The 18,962-nt window shown below is 38.5% G+C and overlaps 4 protein-coding genes across 5 annotated transcripts; 2 read left to right on the top strand and 2 right to left on the bottom strand.

The window, feature by feature from the left end:
* Positions 1-53: 53 nt before the first annotated feature.
* Positions 54-3,583, top strand: LOC106933626 (ependymin-like). Its single transcript, XM_015013005.2, has 6 exons — positions 54-120; positions 211-245; positions 315-449; positions 528-720; positions 1,696-1,783; positions 3,177-3,583. The coding sequence occupies exons 1-6, from the start codon at positions 54-56 to the stop codon at positions 3,298-3,300; spliced, it is 642 nt and encodes a 213-aa protein (XP_014868491.2). The 3' UTR covers positions 3,301-3,583.
* A 2,185-nt stretch (positions 3,584-5,768) lies between these two features.
* Positions 5,769-7,887, top strand: LOC106933622 (ependymin-like). The gene is made up of 6 exons (XM_015012992.2): positions 5,769-5,906; positions 6,011-6,045; positions 6,134-6,268; positions 6,361-6,553; positions 6,680-6,767; positions 7,408-7,887. Exons 1-6 carry the CDS (start codon positions 5,840-5,842, stop codon positions 7,529-7,531), a joined length of 642 nt encoding a protein of 213 aa, XP_014868478.2. The 5' UTR covers positions 5,769-5,839; the 3' UTR covers positions 7,532-7,887.
* On the bottom strand, positions 7,876-10,490 carry cskmt (citrate synthase lysine methyltransferase). Of its 2 annotated transcripts, XM_015012988.2 has the most exons (3): positions 10,303-10,490; positions 9,765-9,802; positions 7,876-9,118 (listed from the first exon to the last, which is right to left on the bottom strand). In XM_015012988.2, the coding sequence occupies exons 1-3, from the start codon at positions 10,401-10,403 to the stop codon at positions 8,436-8,438; spliced, it is 822 nt and encodes a 273-aa protein (XP_014868474.1). In that variant the 5' UTR covers positions 10,404-10,490; the 3' UTR covers positions 7,876-8,435. The 2 variants fall into 2 exon arrangements, with proteins under 2 accessions (XP_014868474.1, XP_014868476.1); XM_015012990.2 differs by lacking the exon at positions 9,765-9,802 and having other exon boundaries at positions 10,303-10,483.
* Positions 10,491-11,107: 617 nt separating this feature from the next.
* On the bottom strand, positions 11,108-16,426 carry otub1b (OTU deubiquitinase, ubiquitin aldehyde binding 1b). The gene is made up of 7 exons (XM_015012991.2): positions 16,334-16,426; positions 14,638-14,699; positions 13,488-13,586; positions 13,284-13,402; positions 12,972-13,056; positions 12,211-12,405; positions 11,108-11,716 (listed from the first exon to the last, which is right to left on the bottom strand). The coding sequence occupies exons 1-7, from the start codon at positions 16,374-16,376 to the stop codon at positions 11,519-11,521; spliced, it is 801 nt and encodes a 266-aa protein (XP_014868477.1). The 5' UTR covers positions 16,377-16,426; the 3' UTR covers positions 11,108-11,518.
* Between the last annotated feature and the right edge of the window lie 2,536 nt (positions 16,427-18,962).

Raw genomic sequence — 18,962 nt, 5'->3', positions numbered from 1 at the left:
CACAGGCTTGCATTTAAGGACGGCAGAGTACAGTGGGCTTGCCGTCGGACAACATGATGACTCTCTTTCTGTTTGTGTGCCTGTTGGTGGGCTGCCTGGCTCAGAGACCCCAACCATGCTGTAAGTAAACACACTGGAAGAGCTCGGCATCAACATGTTGTATTTCTTCTTACCAGCTCATAATAATAACTGAGCATTTTTCCTGTTCAGCATCCCCCCCTCTCATGTCTGGAGGCCTTTTTGTGGTAAGTTGAATCCAGCTCGACTTTGTTCTCATACTCCTCTCAGTGAAACGCCTTCTCTCCGTCCTACAGTCCACCCAAAGCGAGAAGCTGGCAGCTCTTGCTAAGTACGCCTACGATGGCCTTGGGAGGCGAATCCGCCTCAGCAACTTTGGGTCTTTTGACAATAAAACATTCCATCTAGACGTGCTTCTGCTTTACAAACAGGTGAGAACCAAGGAGAGGGGATATGCATGTACGCCAGATTCCAACAGGTTCTGTTTGTAATCCCATCCCTTCCTGCAGGGGGTGATGTACAAGATCAACAACCGGGACCAGACGTGCCTGAAGAGGCATCTGAGTACGGACTTTGTCCCGCTGGCCGTTCCTAAGGATGCCTCCCTGGTGGGTCAGGTTGTGCTGGGCAGCTCTTCAGTTCCAGGGGAGGAAATTCTGGTTAACACCTGGACCGGGACTCTGCTGACCAAGAAGGGTCTAGGTAGAGTTTCTTCTAAAATGTTCATACTATTTAAAGTTTTTCACTTTTTTTTCACATCGCCCACAATTTTTAATATATTTTATTTGGGATTTTATGTGGCAGGTAGTACAAGACAGTGAAAACCATGGTATGTGTTTCTGAGCCCTTTTTCTGAAAAGGATCCTGAATGTAAAACTAGTTGTACAAAAACTGCATTTCTTTTGTATAGATATAAAATTATTTAGAGATTTTAAAATTGAACACTGACCTAGTGGAACTTTAGGTATGATGCTAATTAGATACACCAGGCACTTAAACCTCCAGTAGTTAAATTTTAGACACAATATTTTCACATATTTGTTAAATCTGTCACCATGTCATGACAGTATAATATCAGACAGATAATTTGTCAAAAATCAAGCTCCTCCATCTCCTCCCTGTGGTCCTACAGATATCTGCAGAAATGCACCAGATATCCAGTTAGAATCAACCAATCAGAGCAAGGAGGAGGGTCGGTAACACTTTATTTGAAGGGGGGTGAATAAGACTGACATGATACTGTCATAAACATGACATAACACCTGTCATAAACATGAATAAGCCTTCATGAATATTTATGACTGTTGTCATAAAGCGTCATTTGGTAAATTATGACACTTTTTTATGACACAAAGTTGACATTATTCAAAATGTCTTTGTTATGACAATTTGACATTAACCAGGAAATCATTACTGTTTAAACTTTACCTTTAATAGCATAAAGTTACCTAATTTTCAAAGTGCAATCAGTAATACTTTTAGAACAAATTTATATCAGTAATTATTTCTTGGTGTTTATGACAGTGTCATGTCAGTCTTATTCACTCCCCTTCAAATAAAGTGTTACCAGAGGGTCTTAGTGCTGTCAGTCACTCTAGTGTACATTCAACCACATGACTGCAAATGACTCAGCAGTTATGTGACTGATCTGTTTTGTTTTGTTTTTTCCTTTTGCAGCAACGTACGTGAGCACGGTTACAGAGTTTGGATGTATTCCTATCAGCACCCTGTTTAGCACAGACAAGAGAGGATGGGTGGCGGCCAGGTTAGTGCTCACACCTCAGTTATTTAATTTCCGTCAGCTCCAGAGAGCAGATAATGCTGTCTTTTTACATTCCTGAATAAAATGGTGTCCTTCCACTCAATTCAAATTCAGAAATACGAAGGGAAATTTGGTGGTGTGATTTTATTCTTCTCTCCAGCCAGCAAATGGTCCACTATGCAGAAGGATTTTTTTTTTTAAATTGTGGGAAAAAAGTGTTTATAAATTAATAAAACTGAACTAGAAAACATAGGAGTAAGCAGTATGGAGAGACACAAACTATACAATCCCCATGACAACGCTTCCATATAAGGCTTTGAAGGCCTGCTCCGGTTTGCTCAGGAAACACATAAACAGAAGATGAAAACAACTTGTAATACCTGCTAATCTGTCCTATTATAATCAATTAACCAGCAGGTGATCAAAAATAATTACCCTTCATCATAAACAATACTAAGTCGGCTGAATGTAGCAAAATAAACAGAATTGTCCACAAACGCGCAAGCTACTCATCTGTTGTTACACCATGAGAGGAAGTTTCTTATCAACCCGACCCAACAAGTTGTGCTGTGTGTATAAAACATAACAGTATCTCCAGTAATAAGCTTTAGATTTGCATTTCTGATGGTTTCAATGTCACTAAAACAGTCACACAGCCCCTATCAGTAAAAATGTTACAATTTCTGAATGCATAAAATCCTTAGAAAAACAAGTTCACAATGTGAAATACTAATAGCAGCTAATAGCTAACGGCAGCTAATAGCTTTCTTTTTTATTTACATGTTTTGTTGGCAGTGCGACATTCAGAATTGCTGTGAGGGTCACAGTGAGGCCCAACAGATTTATAAGTACAGCATTACCGCTTTCGCCAAGATGCTACACTTGATCTGTGAAAATAAAATGTATTAGAAATTTCTTTGGGTTCATTTCAAATGTAGTGGACACAGAGATAAAAAAGAAGAGAGAAAAGAAAGGTAGAAAGGGGGGGAGGTTTAAAAAGGATCAAATAGGAGTAGAGGAAAGCAGCTAGCTAATAGCAGCTAATAGCTAATAATAATAGTTAGCAAATTCCATTGGTTGATAGAAAATAGACCAATTCTTTTTAGCACACAGGTGAAAAATTATATCTTTTGTGATATCTAAACTTTTAGCTCTTCACCTGTCATAATCTTACACAAATGTGTCAGCCATGTTGGATTTTCAGGTTGAGGTTGGTGTTGAGTAGATATTTCATCTATTTTCCAGCTTTCAAAGAAAGTGGATCACAGAATAAAATTACCACTTAGAACAAGCAGAAACAAACCTTAAACCAGGCATGAACTCAGACACAGAACTGTGTTTTCTGCTCAGATGCAGCTGTAACAGATTGAACTGATTGTTTTCATCTGGTTTTCAGTTTCTTCAACAACGTTGTCGGCCTGGTAGACCCCCAGGATCTCACCCCACCACCGTTCTGCAGCACTGCCCAGCTGGAGGAAGAGGAGCGAGACACACACACTTCATTCCTGCAGCTTCTTTAAAAACCAGAAACACACTGCAGCAGGAGCCTATCTATTTTACTGTAAAATGACTTTTTTGTGGTTTTAGTCAAAGTAGCTCTTATAAAACTTGAAAAAACTGAATGGAATTCAAATTGGGATTCATTCATAATGAATTGTTCATATTTATATTGTTCAGAACTGAGAGGAAACATCAGTCGGTTCGTCTGTTCAGCACATTTCAGCAACAAGGCTGTTCAAAGTTCTTTACTCCATAAAAACATCATACAGTAAGCAGCTATGAAACAAGCAATCAATGTTACATTTTGTCAAATGCCATCATCAAATTCATTAAATTTGTCAAAGGCACCTCTGCTTTAAAGGAATCAGTGTTTCAGCATCTTTGCAGTTTTCTGGAACTTTATTCCAGATTCCACTCAAGGAATTGAAAGATATAGATATAGAAATTATCCTCTGCTATTGTATTGTTTTCATCCAGATATTTTTTTTCCTCATGTCATTTTGATGTAAGCAGTGATATTCTTATAAATGCAGAAAAATAAATACAAACGCTGCAGCTGTACTGAGCTCCATGACAATGTACAACCAAGGCCATGAGGTCAGAGGAGGCATTAAATACAACATTAATGTAATTAATGATTTATGTGAGTTTATTAAAATATGCAGCAGTCAGTCACAGTAGAAAACACCAGCAGTCGTTTCCTGAACTGACTGACAGGAAGCTGAGTGCAGAACCTTGCACAAGTATCCAACAGCTTCAAAGTGTCCAATATTAATCTGCCTTAATATTAGTCCCATAAATATTTCTGGGTCGATAATAACCAATGTTTATTTCCATCTTGTTGCCAGATGTGTTTTGGGAGGAGGGGTTGAGTCATGTCGAATTTGTTTGGTCATGTGACAGTAATGGTGATGCAGCAACTGTGACTGTGGTGTGTTTAGCTGTAGCAACACATATCAGGATGTATAATATCTGGATATGTAATATAAGATAATAGTTGTTGGCCATCACATTAAAATTAGACATTGGCATCGGCCCATATTTTCAGGTCGGTGCATCCCGGATTTAAACTAACATATTTTCACTTTACAGTCGCAAACATGACTGTGCATCATTAGGATTTGACATTTTTCTATATGTCAGATATAGAAAAAAATGATTCTATATTTTGAGTTTGAAACCTGTCATAGGCTGATGGCTGATGGCTGATACCACAGAGCCAAAACAAATCTTCAGGATCCAAGTCTAATTTTGTTCCTCGGCATGTGAACATAACATAATAAAATTTATGCAAGTTTTAGCTTGTTCTAATATTGTAGCTCATGGGTTATTGATATGTAAAACCTGTTTTTCCCCCTCAATGTATGAGATTGTATTATTTTTTTATTAACTCGGGGAAGTAGGAAACTAGAGGAACTGTCGCTTGACTCGTTGTTCTCACTTTTTAAAGTATTTTTGTCTTTAACCTTTCGACGAACGACAGCGAAAGGTTAAAGTTTTCTGAGACAGTAACAACAATTGAACATTTTAAAACTTTCATGTGTAACGTTGCCAGTCCACGTGAGCATCTACGTGTACGAGCTCGAAATTTCACGTACGAGGACAAGCGATTGTCGCCTCAGGGTCCAAATGAATGGAGAGAGAGAGAGAGAGACAGTTCTAAACTAACGTTTTAATAAATCCCCTTAAAAAAAGTAATATTACGTTTTGCAGTTTGCAAAACGTAATATTGGGGGCTGTGGAGTTGTTTTAAACAAAACTTCCTATAAAGATTTCTGAATATAAAAACCTAGAAAACTGAAAATCTTAAGACATGTTTTGCTTGGGATTAAAAAAAAAAAACACTTGCCCAGGGCAACATCAGAAAGGTGTGGGCCACACAAGAACTAGAAAATAAAATATATCTTATCTGTCATTTCGCCCCTGAACAGGTTCTCTGCTACTTGTATGCATGTGTAGTGGAGTAAGTTTCCTTTAGCTGCTGTTGACTTCTGGGAGATTACATTACCTGCTTTCTGCTACAAAAATTCCCCACAGATAATTTCTTTCATTTTAATTGGCTGAAACGCAGCAGAAGGAGGGGGTTGCCCAGGGCAACATTCCTGCAAGAACCACAACTGTGCGCACATTTATATTTCAAGCTACAAAAGTTAGGCACAGTGATTAATAGTAATTAATCACTGTGCAAGAGTGTGATTAATTTGATTACATGTTCTTAAATCAATTGACAGCACTAGTATAAATACAACATTATGATGTAAAAATGAACTGAATGACTGAGGCAACACTTATTGCATATATTTGTGTATGTATGTATTTTCTTTGTTGTTGCTTTGTACCCAGAAAGCTCAAAAATGTCGATTTCGTTTTTCAGCTGATTTACGTGAACTCACGCTGAATGACTTTCAGCATGAGTTCACGCTGAAAGTCATTCATCAAGCATCAAAATATATTAACAAAATTAAAAACAGGAAACAGGTGTCAGGTGACACCGACTGAGAACTGCGCACCTTTAAAGGAAGTGAGCTCCGACTGCGAGAGGAGAGTCAGCCTGACGACATGAGAGCTCTGGTGCTGCTGGTGTGCCTGTCGGTGGGCTGCGTGGCCCAGAGACCCCGGCCATGCAGTGAGTACACACACACACACACACACACACACACACACACACCTGTGTGAACATCTCTACTTTTATCGTCTAATCAGACTAAAATATGCTTTTCATCTCGACAGCCTCCCCGCCGCTGCTGACCGGTTCCCTTTCTGTGGTGAGTTGCCACTTTGTTTTTACCAGCCAAATAACAAAAAGCGATCGTTTGTGATTATAGTAAATATTTATTTTGGATTTATTTCCAGTCCACCCAGAATGAGAAGCTGGGGGCTTTCGCCAAATACACCTACGATGCTCTGGGACAGCGGATCCGCCTCAGGGAGTTTGGATCCTACAACAATAAGACCTTCCACCTGGACGTGCTTCTGCTCTACAGAGAAGTAACAACCACAGAGAAGGGATTTTAAACAACGTGTTATGTTTGTTTTTTGTTTTTTAGCAGTAGTATTATAATCCTCTCCTGTTTTGTAAGGGTGTGATGTACAAGATCAACTACAGGAACCAGACGTGCTGCAAGAAGCGCCTGAACCGATGTTTCCACCCGCTGGCCATCCCGCATAATGCCTCCCTGCTGGGCCAGGCCGTGCTGGGCAGCTCCTCCGGCCCCGGGCAGGGGGTCCTGGTCAACACCTGGACCGGACAGCTGCAGATGAGGAACAAGACAGGTACGACAGGAGGAAAAACAGAATCACGTGGTGCTGCAGGAAGCACATGACCTTTCTTAGAAAAAAAAAAAATCCCTGCGCGGGATTTCCAGTTTGACAGGTTGACCTGCTCTGTGTTTACCGCAGTGAAGTACATGAGTACCGTGACGGAGTTCGGCTGCGTTCCCGTCACCACGCTGTTCCACAGCTGCAGGGACGGATGGAGGATCACCAGGTTGGTGCCTGAGGCTTTAGAGGCCCTAAGGGTTTCACATTCTGACAAATGTCATCCAGAACTACTGCCATGCAGGGCTAAATTTGAAAATGTACCAGCAAAACATGGGTGGACATTTATCATTTATCCTATTGTTTATCTTGATAAATCTCATGATGATAAGAATTTTAATTTACTGTTTATCGTCACAATAAGTTCCAAATAATTCTGACAAAAATATCAGTATTATCAGGATTGTGAGTCTTACTATTTTCTCCACTGTTTGCTCAATTATCAATCAATAAAAAAGTGAAAAAAATATGTTGATCTCAATTCACTCAACAGTTTGTTGAGCATCCTGCTCTCAAGGTTGCAGGTTGAAGAGGCACAATTTTTTTCCTTCAAGTTTCTGTTCCTCTAGCCGTGATCTTTTGTGGCGGCCTGTCCTTGTGAAGGGTGTCCATGTCTGTCTCCTTGGACGTCTGTCCAGTTAGACGTCCTCACTATGGCTGTGTTCTACTGACCCAGACTGAGAGGGTCAGGAAACTCAACAGCTGTTTTCAGTTAATAAGCTAATCACACAGTGGCTCGATGACTTTCCAGTGTTTAAACTTTTCACAGCATACATACATGTCTTACATGTCTTCTTTTTTTCTCTCAGCTTCTTCAACAACGTGATGGGGCTGTCTGATCCTCAACAGCTCATCCCACCGCATTTCTGTGAAGACGCCAAGTTGGAAGAAGAGGAAGGGGAAGAGCCAGCCACCTTCTACAGCTTGTTCTAGAAGATTCTTATGAATCTGGTTCCCTTTGTGAATCTTTGCACTGACCTATCACTTCCTTTAGTCCTTGATAAAGAAACTTTAAGTGGATAAAATCTTTGCCATCAGCCTGTTACTCATTCAGCTGTTTGTGTATAAATCAAATAATGTAAAATTTAAATTGAGTGCAAATAAGATATTTTTTTTGCATTTTTTTCTCATCACGTATGAATAAAGCTCTAAAAGTCAACTTTTTGAGACGTCATGTTTGATTTGATATTGTTTGTCATGGCAACACACTGTGATTGTGTGACTCTGAAATGTCTGTTTCTATAAAGCATCTCAATAAATCAGAATATCATCAAATACCATAAAGAAAATGGTTATTTATTATGATTCCTTAAGCTGAATGAAATATTTTAATGACTATTACTTGTAGTAAATAAAAACCCAAAAGTAATTCTCTCAAAAATATTAATGTTACATTGTACAATCACAGAAACGGACTCAACCATGTATTTTCTGGGATCTCTGTTGTTGAATAAAACTTGGCCACTAGATGGCGGTAGACAGCGGAAACGGGTCTGAGTGACGGATGGAGGAACTTGTTGGAGGAATCTTTAATGTTCGCTCATTCTGGAAATTCTTGAGAAAATTATGTTTTTTAAAACATAAAGAGAGCTAAACCATATTTTCTTGGCTGTCAGACAGCATCATTTTAACTTATTCATGATTTTTTTTTTTTTTTTTCGTAAAATGTAAACATTTCCTGGTGGGGTCATTTTCTTTCTTCTTTTTTTGACAACACAAATGATTACGTTATTCTGCATTACAGTAATGTGGCATTTTTACAAAGCTGGGTGTGTTTGAATATCCGTGTGTAGATATGAAACACATATCTACACACAGACTTCAATAACTTAAAATTTTATTTGTTTACATAATGATGAGCAGTCACTTGATAACAGTAGTAACACACACCCCTTAGCACCCCGACCTCCTGCACCCCGACGTCTGCCGCCGCCAGCCCCTGACCCTGAGCGGCCGTCTCTAACCACACCAGTCTGGCATCAGGATCCTCGTCTGAGAACTGGAGCAGAGACCCGGAGCGCCGCAACACCTTCAGACACTGCCTCAGCACTGAGGCCGCCTTCTCTGCCCCCTCCTTGGACCTCAACAAGGCGTCTGTGGTGCCCTTGTCAACAATAAGATCCAGACTGCTGGGACCGTAGTGGCTGTCAAGTTGGGTGCAGTCCAGTTCTAAAAACTCTATTTGAGAGGAAGCGTTGCGAGGCCGGACGGGGTTAGCCCGGACGTGCTCCCGCATTAGCCGCACGGCTACAGGGGAGATGTCGGCACAGGTGACTCGCACTGGCAAAGCGGAGTCTCTGTAGATGGAGGGGCCTAACGCAGATGTGCCACATCCCATGTCCAGGACCTGGACAGGACGGCGTGAAAGGGACGCAGTCTGCAGGAAGGGCGTGATGAAGTCCTGCACAGCATCGAAGCCGAAGAACCACTCAAAGTTTTTGAAATTGTGACTCCTGCTGCTGGTCTCAGAGTAGAAGCGGTCCCATGCTGATTTCTTATCCATGTTTTCCATCAGCTCAGCTAGACACGAGAAAGAGAAAAGAGACACAGTGGTTACCAGGACAATGTGCACAGCTTACCATCTAGTCCTGACTTATAGTGTCCTTCAGCTCTTTACTACCAAGACATGGCATACTTAAACACGCAGACAAGGACGATATTTATCAGAGATTCATAAAGAAAGTTATTTTAGCATGTTTAGCATAACTTCTGCTTTAGCATAATTTCCATTTCAGTACAACGTCCATAGTGGTTTTTGTTGTCGTGTTGCTGCATTGTGATTTTTACATTTTACCCTAAATTCTGCATTAGCATAGCCTCAATGTATTAGCATAAATTATTTTTTTATCATAAATTCCGTTTTAGCACTTAAGTGTCATTGTTGTGTTGTTGCACTGTGACTTTTACACTTTGTTGATCCTTCTGGGCTACCATACAAGTAAAAGTCCAATATATCCATTTGAAAATGGATGACATGAAGGCCTACCAAGACATTTCATCCTTAAGCAGCCAGATTGACAATGACAACATTATGTTAAGTTATGTTAGCAAGGTTGGCATAACCTCTGTTTTAGAATAAATTCCTTTTTAGCATAAATTCCATTGTGGCTGCTGTGTTGACCCTTTTGAGCCACCATACAAGTAGAAGTTCAAACTAAAATCTTACCATGCTTTTTGCTGTCCAGCCAATCAGACTGAGCTTGACTTATTTTGCAGAGAAGAATGAAAAAAATAATGCAGTCTTTTGATTAGAAAGCTGGTAGTGACATACTGTAACATTTTAAAGGTGGTTATACATAATAATTGACTCAAGGTGGCTGAATATACCTGCACACCACACCGACTTCTCAGATTTTCATTTCTAAATACAAAACCAAAATACATTTTCCTTCAACTTAATTATGAACTACTTTGTGGTGACCTGCTGGATTAATCCAGAGAAAACACAATGAAGTTTGTGGTAGTTATATAAAAACCGTCGTGGACAAACTTTGCAGTTGAACCTTTAGCTGTGCCATATGCAGTTGTTGAATACATTCGCGATAAATCTTCATCACCAAACAAGCCATTCTAGCCTTTGTGCTACTCTAAATGTCAACAGCTAACCTTTTGAACGAAAAACTCTATTTAGCTGGTTAGCTTAGAAACCACTAAAGAAAATAACGAGACTATCTTGACATGAATAATTCCAACTTTGGACATACTTGTCACTGATGAATGCTGCCTTAAACTCCTGGAGATTACTCTTCTGCCAGCCAACGTGAACGACTTTGTGAGAGCAGACATGTTGGTTTGTTTTCTCCATAGCTCAACCACAGAGACAGAGCTCTCACTCTGACCACGAATTCTATAATATTGAATTTATTCTAGAATCCAGTAAAACGTAAACGAGAAAACATCTCGTTTTAATGTACGATCTTTGGTTAGTTTACATATATAGCGTAAATTCGTGGTTCTAATATTCAGATATTCACGAAAACAGTTGAAAAACAAGACAACTAGCTGTTTGATTTATTCGTTTATTTTTAATTTTATGATGATTTCTTAAAAATGTCGCTTTTCGTTTTTATAGCTAAAAATAAAATTCAATTCAAAAATACTTATTCCTAAAGGGAAATTACATGTTGCTTTAAATCATATTATACAGATTTCTTCAAAACGCTGTAGATGCTGATGAAGAATTTCAGTTTAGAAAAGTGTCTTCAGGGCATTTGGTTATGCGTTCACAGCCATGTTGAAATCCTGAATAGAACTAGTTTTTTTGTTGTTTTTTTTTACAGCTTTTGCACTTTTATTGTAAAGACAAACAGCAGAAGGCAAATAATAGATTCAAGACCCAACGTTTCTACGGAAAGTATTAAGTTTCTGGATGATGTCTCTTAAAAATTTTTTTAGAAAAAAGAAAAATTATACATTTGGTATAACTCTTGGCCATTTGTTAGTGTCTTGTAGTTTTTCCTGATCAAAAAAAAGAGAGCAAGATCTGAGAGTCAGAGAAAAGGCAGCAAATAAGATGTAAATTGCTTTAATAAACCTCAATGAAACGCAGTGTACCAAAGGAAGAGAATCAAACAAAGCAAGTAGATAACATTTACAACCACAAAAGAAAAAAAAAAAACTGTACAACTAATCGGCTGGAGTCACTTCTATTTTCCAACTATTTTTTTCCCCGTTAACCATTTGTGTGATGGCGGAGGATAGCCTGGGTGTCGGGGGTGAGGGGAGGTCTGGAGTAAGGGGTAAAATGAGACGCATGTGATTTTATCGTTTTATTTCCAAATAAATGAGAATCATCTCAGACACAGATGCGATTTGTACATCAACGTGGCAGCTGATGTTATTTTTTGTTTGTTTTTTCTTAAACGCTCCCCCTGCGGAGCGCAGCTTGAGGAGGATGTGATCTGATGTGGCCCAGGAGTGTTATTTGTACAGGATGTCGTAATGGCCTGGTCTGTACAGCAGAAAGATGCGTGGGTCGCCCCCTTCAGGGAAGATGTGGTTATTGACAGACCCTCCTTCCCCTCTGTCCATGTACTCCACCAGAATGGATACATTCAGGGCCTTGGCTAAGGCAATGATGTGAATGTGGTCACTTTCTTTAGACATAGGTTCTACTTCCTAGGAAAGGAGAAAGGAAAAAAATAAATACCCAATAAACTACATATTCACAAACATTTCACATAAGTTCATTCAAAAATCCTCTTTAATGATATTTAAGTATCTATGTTTACCTATAGGAAGACAGTAGAGAACAACATATAAACATAAATATAATATTTAACGGTATTATGGAAAATGTAAATTATGTCTAAATTAATTTGGTGTTTGAGGGTTATCTTTTGAGGGCAGATATTATTAGCGCTTTAGCATTACCTTTTACTAAATAGCACATTGGGGTGGCATGTTAGCGGAACTAATGTTTATGATTAGTGCAACTAACTCTTTTAGTTAGCGGTGCCCACCGCTGCTGTTTTATGTGCAGTAGTAAAAATTAGAATCAGCGATTAAGACCTGAAACACAATCACTATCAGCTGGGGGAAAAACGCGACTTCCAGTTTCTATCTTTATCACGTTTCTCTATAAAACAACTTTTATCCCAAACGCTGCCCACCTGCTGACAGAACTCCTTGATGGTACGTCCTCCCTCGATGAAATGCTCGAAGAAGCCATGCTCTCGCTGCAAGTAGCCTGAGGTAAGGAGGCGCAGGTACACGACAACGTAGTCGGACATATTCTGGTCGTTGAAAGAGTTCAGCAGCTCCTGCAGGCCGGGATGTTTCTCACACAGTTCAATCAAGTCCATGAACTGGATGGCAGGTGGGAGGGGAGCAAAAAATAATAATTAACTACTAAAAAAATCAAGACAAAAAAAATATTGTGTACTTTAGCCATCTCGGCAAAGAAAAAAAAAAAAGCCACATTCAAAATCAACTACAAGACACCTAGGAATAAATTAGTATGTTGTGAATAAAAGTAATATAAATACTTTTATAAAGTATATTTATTTTAGCTAAATATACTTAATAAATAAATATACTTAATAAATCTTACATTAGCTACTGAAGGTGAGCTAGCTTAACAGGAATGTTGTTGTCAAGTGATGAATACAACACAAAGAAGAAAATCTTGAACATAATGTGTTTTTGATGTATGTCTGTGTCCTCAAATCCAAATCAAAACATGTGTAAATATGGAATGAATGAAAACAGTTCAGCAAGTCAATACAATAAAGTTCTGTGGTTCAGAAAAACTAAATCGGAGCTAATTTGTTAATCTGAGAAGCCGATCTGATTTATCCATCTAATCCGAACCGACAGCTTCAACAACCAGACCTGCGGAGCGAAACGGCGAACGGACGGACGGGACGCTCACCGTGTTGTGGAAATCCTCAATGGTAAACTCAGTGAAGCCTTCGTTAACCAGGTCTAGTTTGCTTTTAGCTGCAACTGCTTTAAATCTAAAAATACAAAAACATTTATTAAAGATAGAAACATCCCAACACAGAATCTGATGCACATTCTGATGCGTCATGGTAACTTGAATAACACAGAAGCTAAATACTGGCAAGTATGTTTAATTTGCAGGGCAGCAATGGTATAAAGTATAAAGCCAAAATGGATCCTTTTGGTTTAAGATGGAAAAAAAACCCTTTAATAAGCCGACAGTAGCCCTGATGCCTCTTACTTCTGAAGTTCTTTGCTGTCGTCTAGCAGCGACTCCAGATGTGCGAAGCCGAAGGCTCTGTAGAAACAGTTTCCATCTGGTCGTGTTTTGCGGATATACGCGTACTTTTTGTATAGGTCCTGAAACAGAAAACGAAGAACCGTTGGTTACGAATTTGGAGCCGTGCTGTAAAACCCGACGCTATGAACAGGCAGTCTGGCCGACCTTGAGCTTGAGTTGATAAACCGTGTCGTCCTCAGCGTATTCTTTCTGCAGCACCGACAGGTCCTGTCTGTCCGACACTAGCGGGTTGGTGTTTGCGATCTGCACAGACGATACAGTGAGTCTGCAGTTGCACCAACTCAGATGTTTTAAACTCGTTGTCAACTGTGCATTTACAATACACGAACACTTTGGTACCTCCTCTAAAAACGTTATAACTGCCTGTTTTAATATTTCAACCCTAAAATGTTGTTAAGGCTTATTCTGGGTGGAGAAAGACATCAAAGCTTCAAACAGACTCTAAATTATTATCAGTATATCTCTTAAAGGGGCAATATCATGTATTTTCCATGCATATAGTGGCATTTTACAGCACAATCAAGTCACTATGTTGTTACAAAAATGCAATCAAATATGACTTAAAAAAATTTGACACTGTAATTTAAGAAACGCCTGCTCTTTCTGAAACTCCACCTTCAGGATGTCATCACAACATGGCTCCTCTATTAACTTTTTTTTTTTTTATAACGTTTCTACCAGCGTTGGTCTGAGAAGTGGCTCCTATTACGAGCTCCGCAGCAGCACAGTTCCACCAGGCGGATACTCGGAAGCTTGGAATCTGCTTTTCTGAGGAGGAGCTTTGTCCTCGAAGGCGGAGCTAGATCCAACCAGGCGTTTTGTGCAGCTGAACAGTTGCCATAGAGATTAAAGGATTTCTCAAGCGCGCATGAATTAATCAGGGAAACGCTACAGGCATGTTGCTGATGAGGGAATAACATTACCTCAAAATTTTCACAAATTTGAACATAAATTCTAGAAGAAAATATTGGAAATTTTCATTGAAAAAAAATTATTAAATTTGTTAACTACATCTGCTTTTAGCTGAAACCAAAAACACAAAGGTCATTCTTAGTGCTGTTAAAATAATCTCTACATCAGCTCATCAGTTCATTTATGAACTAGTAGCATTGTTGCTTTTGTCCTTTTCCTATTTTCTCTCCTTTCATTTTGTCGCTTTTTCCCTCTCTCCATCGTCTGCGTACAAAGTGTGTAGGCACTCAGACCAGATAGCTGCCAGTTACCCAGAATGCAATGCAGTGTGGTTTGGTGTGTTCAGGGGCAATCCCCTTAGAAGAAACATTTGATTCCTCACCTCCTGCTGAATCCTGTCCTGTTGAGCGATTATGGCCTCGTCATAGGCGAGGCAATTAACTCCTGGAAAACAAGGAGAAGTCAAGGACAGTCAAAGTCAGGACTGGATATGGAATTTCATAAATATAGAAGGAAAGAGCAGATGAGGAAGGGAAAGAAAATAGTGCAGGTAAACTTGCTGTTAGGAAGAGACCGTGTCATTTCCCTTCAAATTTTTTAAGCACTAATGCAAGTTTACTTTCACACAAGAAAATAACAAAAGGACCTGCATTGTTATACAGGTCAGAAAAAAAAATCATGGCAGAACTTCAATTTCCAGTGGAAGGAAGTATTCTCAATTACAGTAAACCTAACCTGTGGTGCAATTTTGCGGATTCATTTCCTCAAAATGTTTGAAGAGCAACTTGGGAAGCTAAACTAGCTACACGCAATGCTACTTGTTATAATATCAGCTGCGTTTCCAAGCGGCCAATCCAAGGGCAGCTTTATTTTTTGCTCAGTTTTGATTGGCTGTAACCCCAAGAGCGGAGATAAGAAAAACAGTGGATGGTGAACTAAAGTAATGCTAAAACAGTTTAAAACTGTGCATTTGATGCATATTAAGGTATTTTGGTGATTGCAACAATTAAAATAGGAAGTTTTAAGCATTTTTAGAGAGGGTGTTAAGTATTCGCATATCTTAGTTATTCGCCTTTATCCCCAACTCATGAAAATACCGGAGGTCCACTACTTTTAATCAGTCTGCCCTCCGAATCCTCAGGCTAAAACGGAGCTAGCTTATCTTTAAGCAGCAGGTGTTGGTGCAGATGGTTCCAAAGTATGAAATAATTTTTGATCACAGACTTTAAAGAGTGGAATAAAATACAAACTTAAAACATAATCCGAGTAAAAACATAAACAGATATAAAAATCTGTGTTGGCACCGACCACAGAAAAACACCACATTTGTTCATCTCTGAGGTTTGTGGTTCTGGACATGATTCAGAAACACATAAATGACAACACATTCTACATGTCCAGCGAATCCAGCATCTTTCATTCAGATCTTAGAGTCTACTGTAATTACATTTGACCATTACTTTAATATCTTCTGTACGTTTCATTTTATCTTGGTCCTTTAAAAAAGGATGTAGTTCTACGAATGTTTACGTGAACATAACCTGAGCAAAGATTTTAAAAAATAACAAAACACTACCTTCAGAAATTAAAAAAATCTTGTTACCAGTAAACAACGCTATTGTAAAACAGCATTCCTCAGTTATAACGAACCCAATCTTCCACATAACACCGGCTGCCGCCCGAGAGCTAAACAGGGCTAGCTCGACTTGTGCGAAAACAAAACAATTTCTGGGCACGACGAAAAACGTCTCCACACCGTTCAGAAAACAAAACCTCCCCCCTTACATGTTAATCCTACGTATTATACACCTTGTGAAGTTTAATACTAGTTCAAGTCCACGCACCGTTTCCCTGCTTGTAACTAAACCAGCGGTTTTCTTTCTTTCTTTGTGTAACTGCAGCAGCTGCAGCTCGCTAGTGTTAGCTGGGAAGCTGTGGCCTTTCAGGTGGCGTGTCAGCCACGGTTACAGAGACAGATGAAGCCCTCTGCGGAGAGATGCATTAATCTGAGCTCCAGCTGCCCGATAAATGTCAACTGCACCTTGTTGGAGATTTTCACGAGCAACTGATTTTCTCACCTTCCATCTCTCCCTGCGAGGATTCCTGCTGTTCCTCCGCCATCTTAGCTATCGAGATCTGTTTCCTCCTTCTTCATGACCTCATGCATTATATACTTCCGAAAAGAGAAGAGAGGAAAAAGTGCTTGATTCATTTATTATAATAGTCATATTTTTATGGTACATAAAGTAAGGAGAAATTTTAATAGATTGCATGTCTGGCCAAGTATGGCAAAGAAAAGAGTAGGGGTAAAATCTACTGTATTTTGTAATGAATTTGAGCAAATAAATATTACAGGTTGTGGAATTGCTTTTACATTTTTCTATTTTGTTTATTATCATTAATATCAATAACTGGTTAAAAACGTTCTATAAGATAAAACTATCCCACTAGCCATGGGCGGTTCTAGAGAGGGGCCAACAGGGGGCGGGTGTTCTGTCGGTTTGGCATACCCTGTCAATTTAGCATACCACTCTACAAGGCCATTTTATCAAATCAGCATTCTGATCTTTATGAAGGGGTATGCTGTTTTGATGGGTGTTGCACTGAACCAGCATGCTCCTCTATAAACTATTATTTCATTGTATCTCACTGAAATAAAAATAATAATAAAATAAAATAAAATTACAAAATGGTTGGCTAGTGGGGTCAGCCAGTTTGGGCTATCTTGAGGAGTACGTAGAGAAAAGGTGAAAAAGTCCAATCCTGTATCTAAACAACTAAATAATAACTTTCACTTGCTAAATAAACATCCCAATTTGAAGCACATGCTTGAAAGAAGGTTATATTGCTGAAAAAAAAATATTTTGAAAATTACTGCTTTACACATCCAGCTAGCTGTCTGCTAGGTTGAGTGAATTATAGCAAATGGAAAGATGAATTCTTTCAATGTTTTAAAGGAGTTTAATCATCACTTCGGTATACCTCACACTACTAATTTTTGTCTATTATATAGTACACATTAATTACACAACAAACATACAAATATGCTTATGGTGTTATGAAAGTAGCCTAGTAGACTTCCAGTATGCTATTTAGACAGGGTATGCCAAACTGTTTTTTTAAACCCATCAGTTCAGTATGTTTGAATTAACCCAATTTATTGTGATACCTTGGACCAATTATATTCTTTACCTTCACAGTTTTACTTTCACAAGTAATTAAAAATTACGTTTTGGGCATTTTGCTGAAGTTGCATCAATTTTTCTAAGTTATCATTTTCCTTTATAACTAGCATGGTCAAGGAATTTGTCCAAAAATTTGACAGGAATGTTGCAGGTTTCTGATCCTGAAGAGGTGGGAATTATTTTTATTATTTTAAAATAGAAAATGATTTTATTTTGTTTGTTTTATTTTCAAATCTTAGGCAAACATCAGAGTAATTTTTTGGAATTAGATCAGAATTCTTCAGAAAGATTTATTTTTTGAATACTGTTCACTTATCAAAATGTGTTTTTAGCAGAAGAAACCAGGATAATTATAAGCTATCCTTGTTTGATATCTTTAAGAAAATGCAGTTGTATCATGCAGCAGTGAAACTGAGCTTTGAATTGTATTACAATCTTTAACGTTTGCTGAAATCATCACCAAGAACTTTGGAAATGTTTGCAACCATCAGTGAATTTATTTGTAGTTCCGTAATTAGTACGGAACTACAAATTTATAAATTTGGAAGACCTGCTTCTGCAAGTGTCGCTGATTCTTCAGAGGTCTTCATCTTTGACGATGATGGAGGTTTAATGTTTGAAAGATTAAGAGTAGACTTCTTCCTCTAAATGCTTGTATGAAAGGCAACGTCCACTGAAGATAATGTCAGTCACGGCCAAAATGACTGCTAGCTTAGCTGCAGTCGAGCCAAGGTCAATCCTGGAAAGGTAAATTCAGACTTCAACTTGCACTAAGACGTTCTAAATTGTTTTAACCAAGTTATTTTAAGTCTATTACTTCTATTTTAACAAATAAAGATCATGATTACTGTAAGGATCTGTGTCAAACCAGGTTATGTATGAGTACCATTAAAGGACTTCCATATGAGGTGAATGGAGAAAACATAGTCAAGATAAAGAGTTTGATTTGGAATGTTTTCTACACTGATTGTGTAAAAAAAAAAACCACAATAAGTAAATATTCCAGATCAGATTAATGTTACAAAGAATAAGATGAACCTGTTAATTATCTTATCTTTTCAAATCAGCTTACTGTTTGAACTTTACTTTAGATTCTAAATACGGTAATATAATGTTATATGTTCTTCAATTTGCTGTACTTTTGTGTAGCTGTTTGTATGACTGGAAATAATCATCAAACTTTATAACAGACTAACTTCCACATTTCATGCATGTAACTCAGATATGCGACTGGAACAATCTGTCTGATTCTGATTGGTTCTGTCAGATTTGGATTCCTCAAAGAAACAAATGTCTCAGATTAGATGAAAACGCCTCAGAACCAACTCAGGTTTCTGTTGAACGTAGCTAGCACAAACAAAGCCAACAACGAATCCCAACTTCTGCATTGGAAACTCATTATTTTTTAAAATTCAGTATTTTTGTTGAAAAGAAAATGGTGTCGGGGGTAGTAGTATTCAAAGTTTTAATGTTTTTGTTTTTTGGAAGTTCTTTTATTGCCAATTTACTTCCTCTAATGTAC

The sequence above is a fragment of the Poecilia mexicana genome, unplaced genomic scaffold (genome assembly GCF_051168715.1).
Source record: "Poecilia mexicana isolate PSO_F unplaced genomic scaffold, ASM5116871v1 scaffold_18, whole genome shotgun sequence".
Taxonomy (NCBI): domain Eukaryota; kingdom Metazoa; phylum Chordata; class Actinopteri; order Cyprinodontiformes; family Poeciliidae; genus Poecilia; species Poecilia mexicana.
This window is presented reverse-complemented; position numbering and strand designations above follow the sequence as displayed.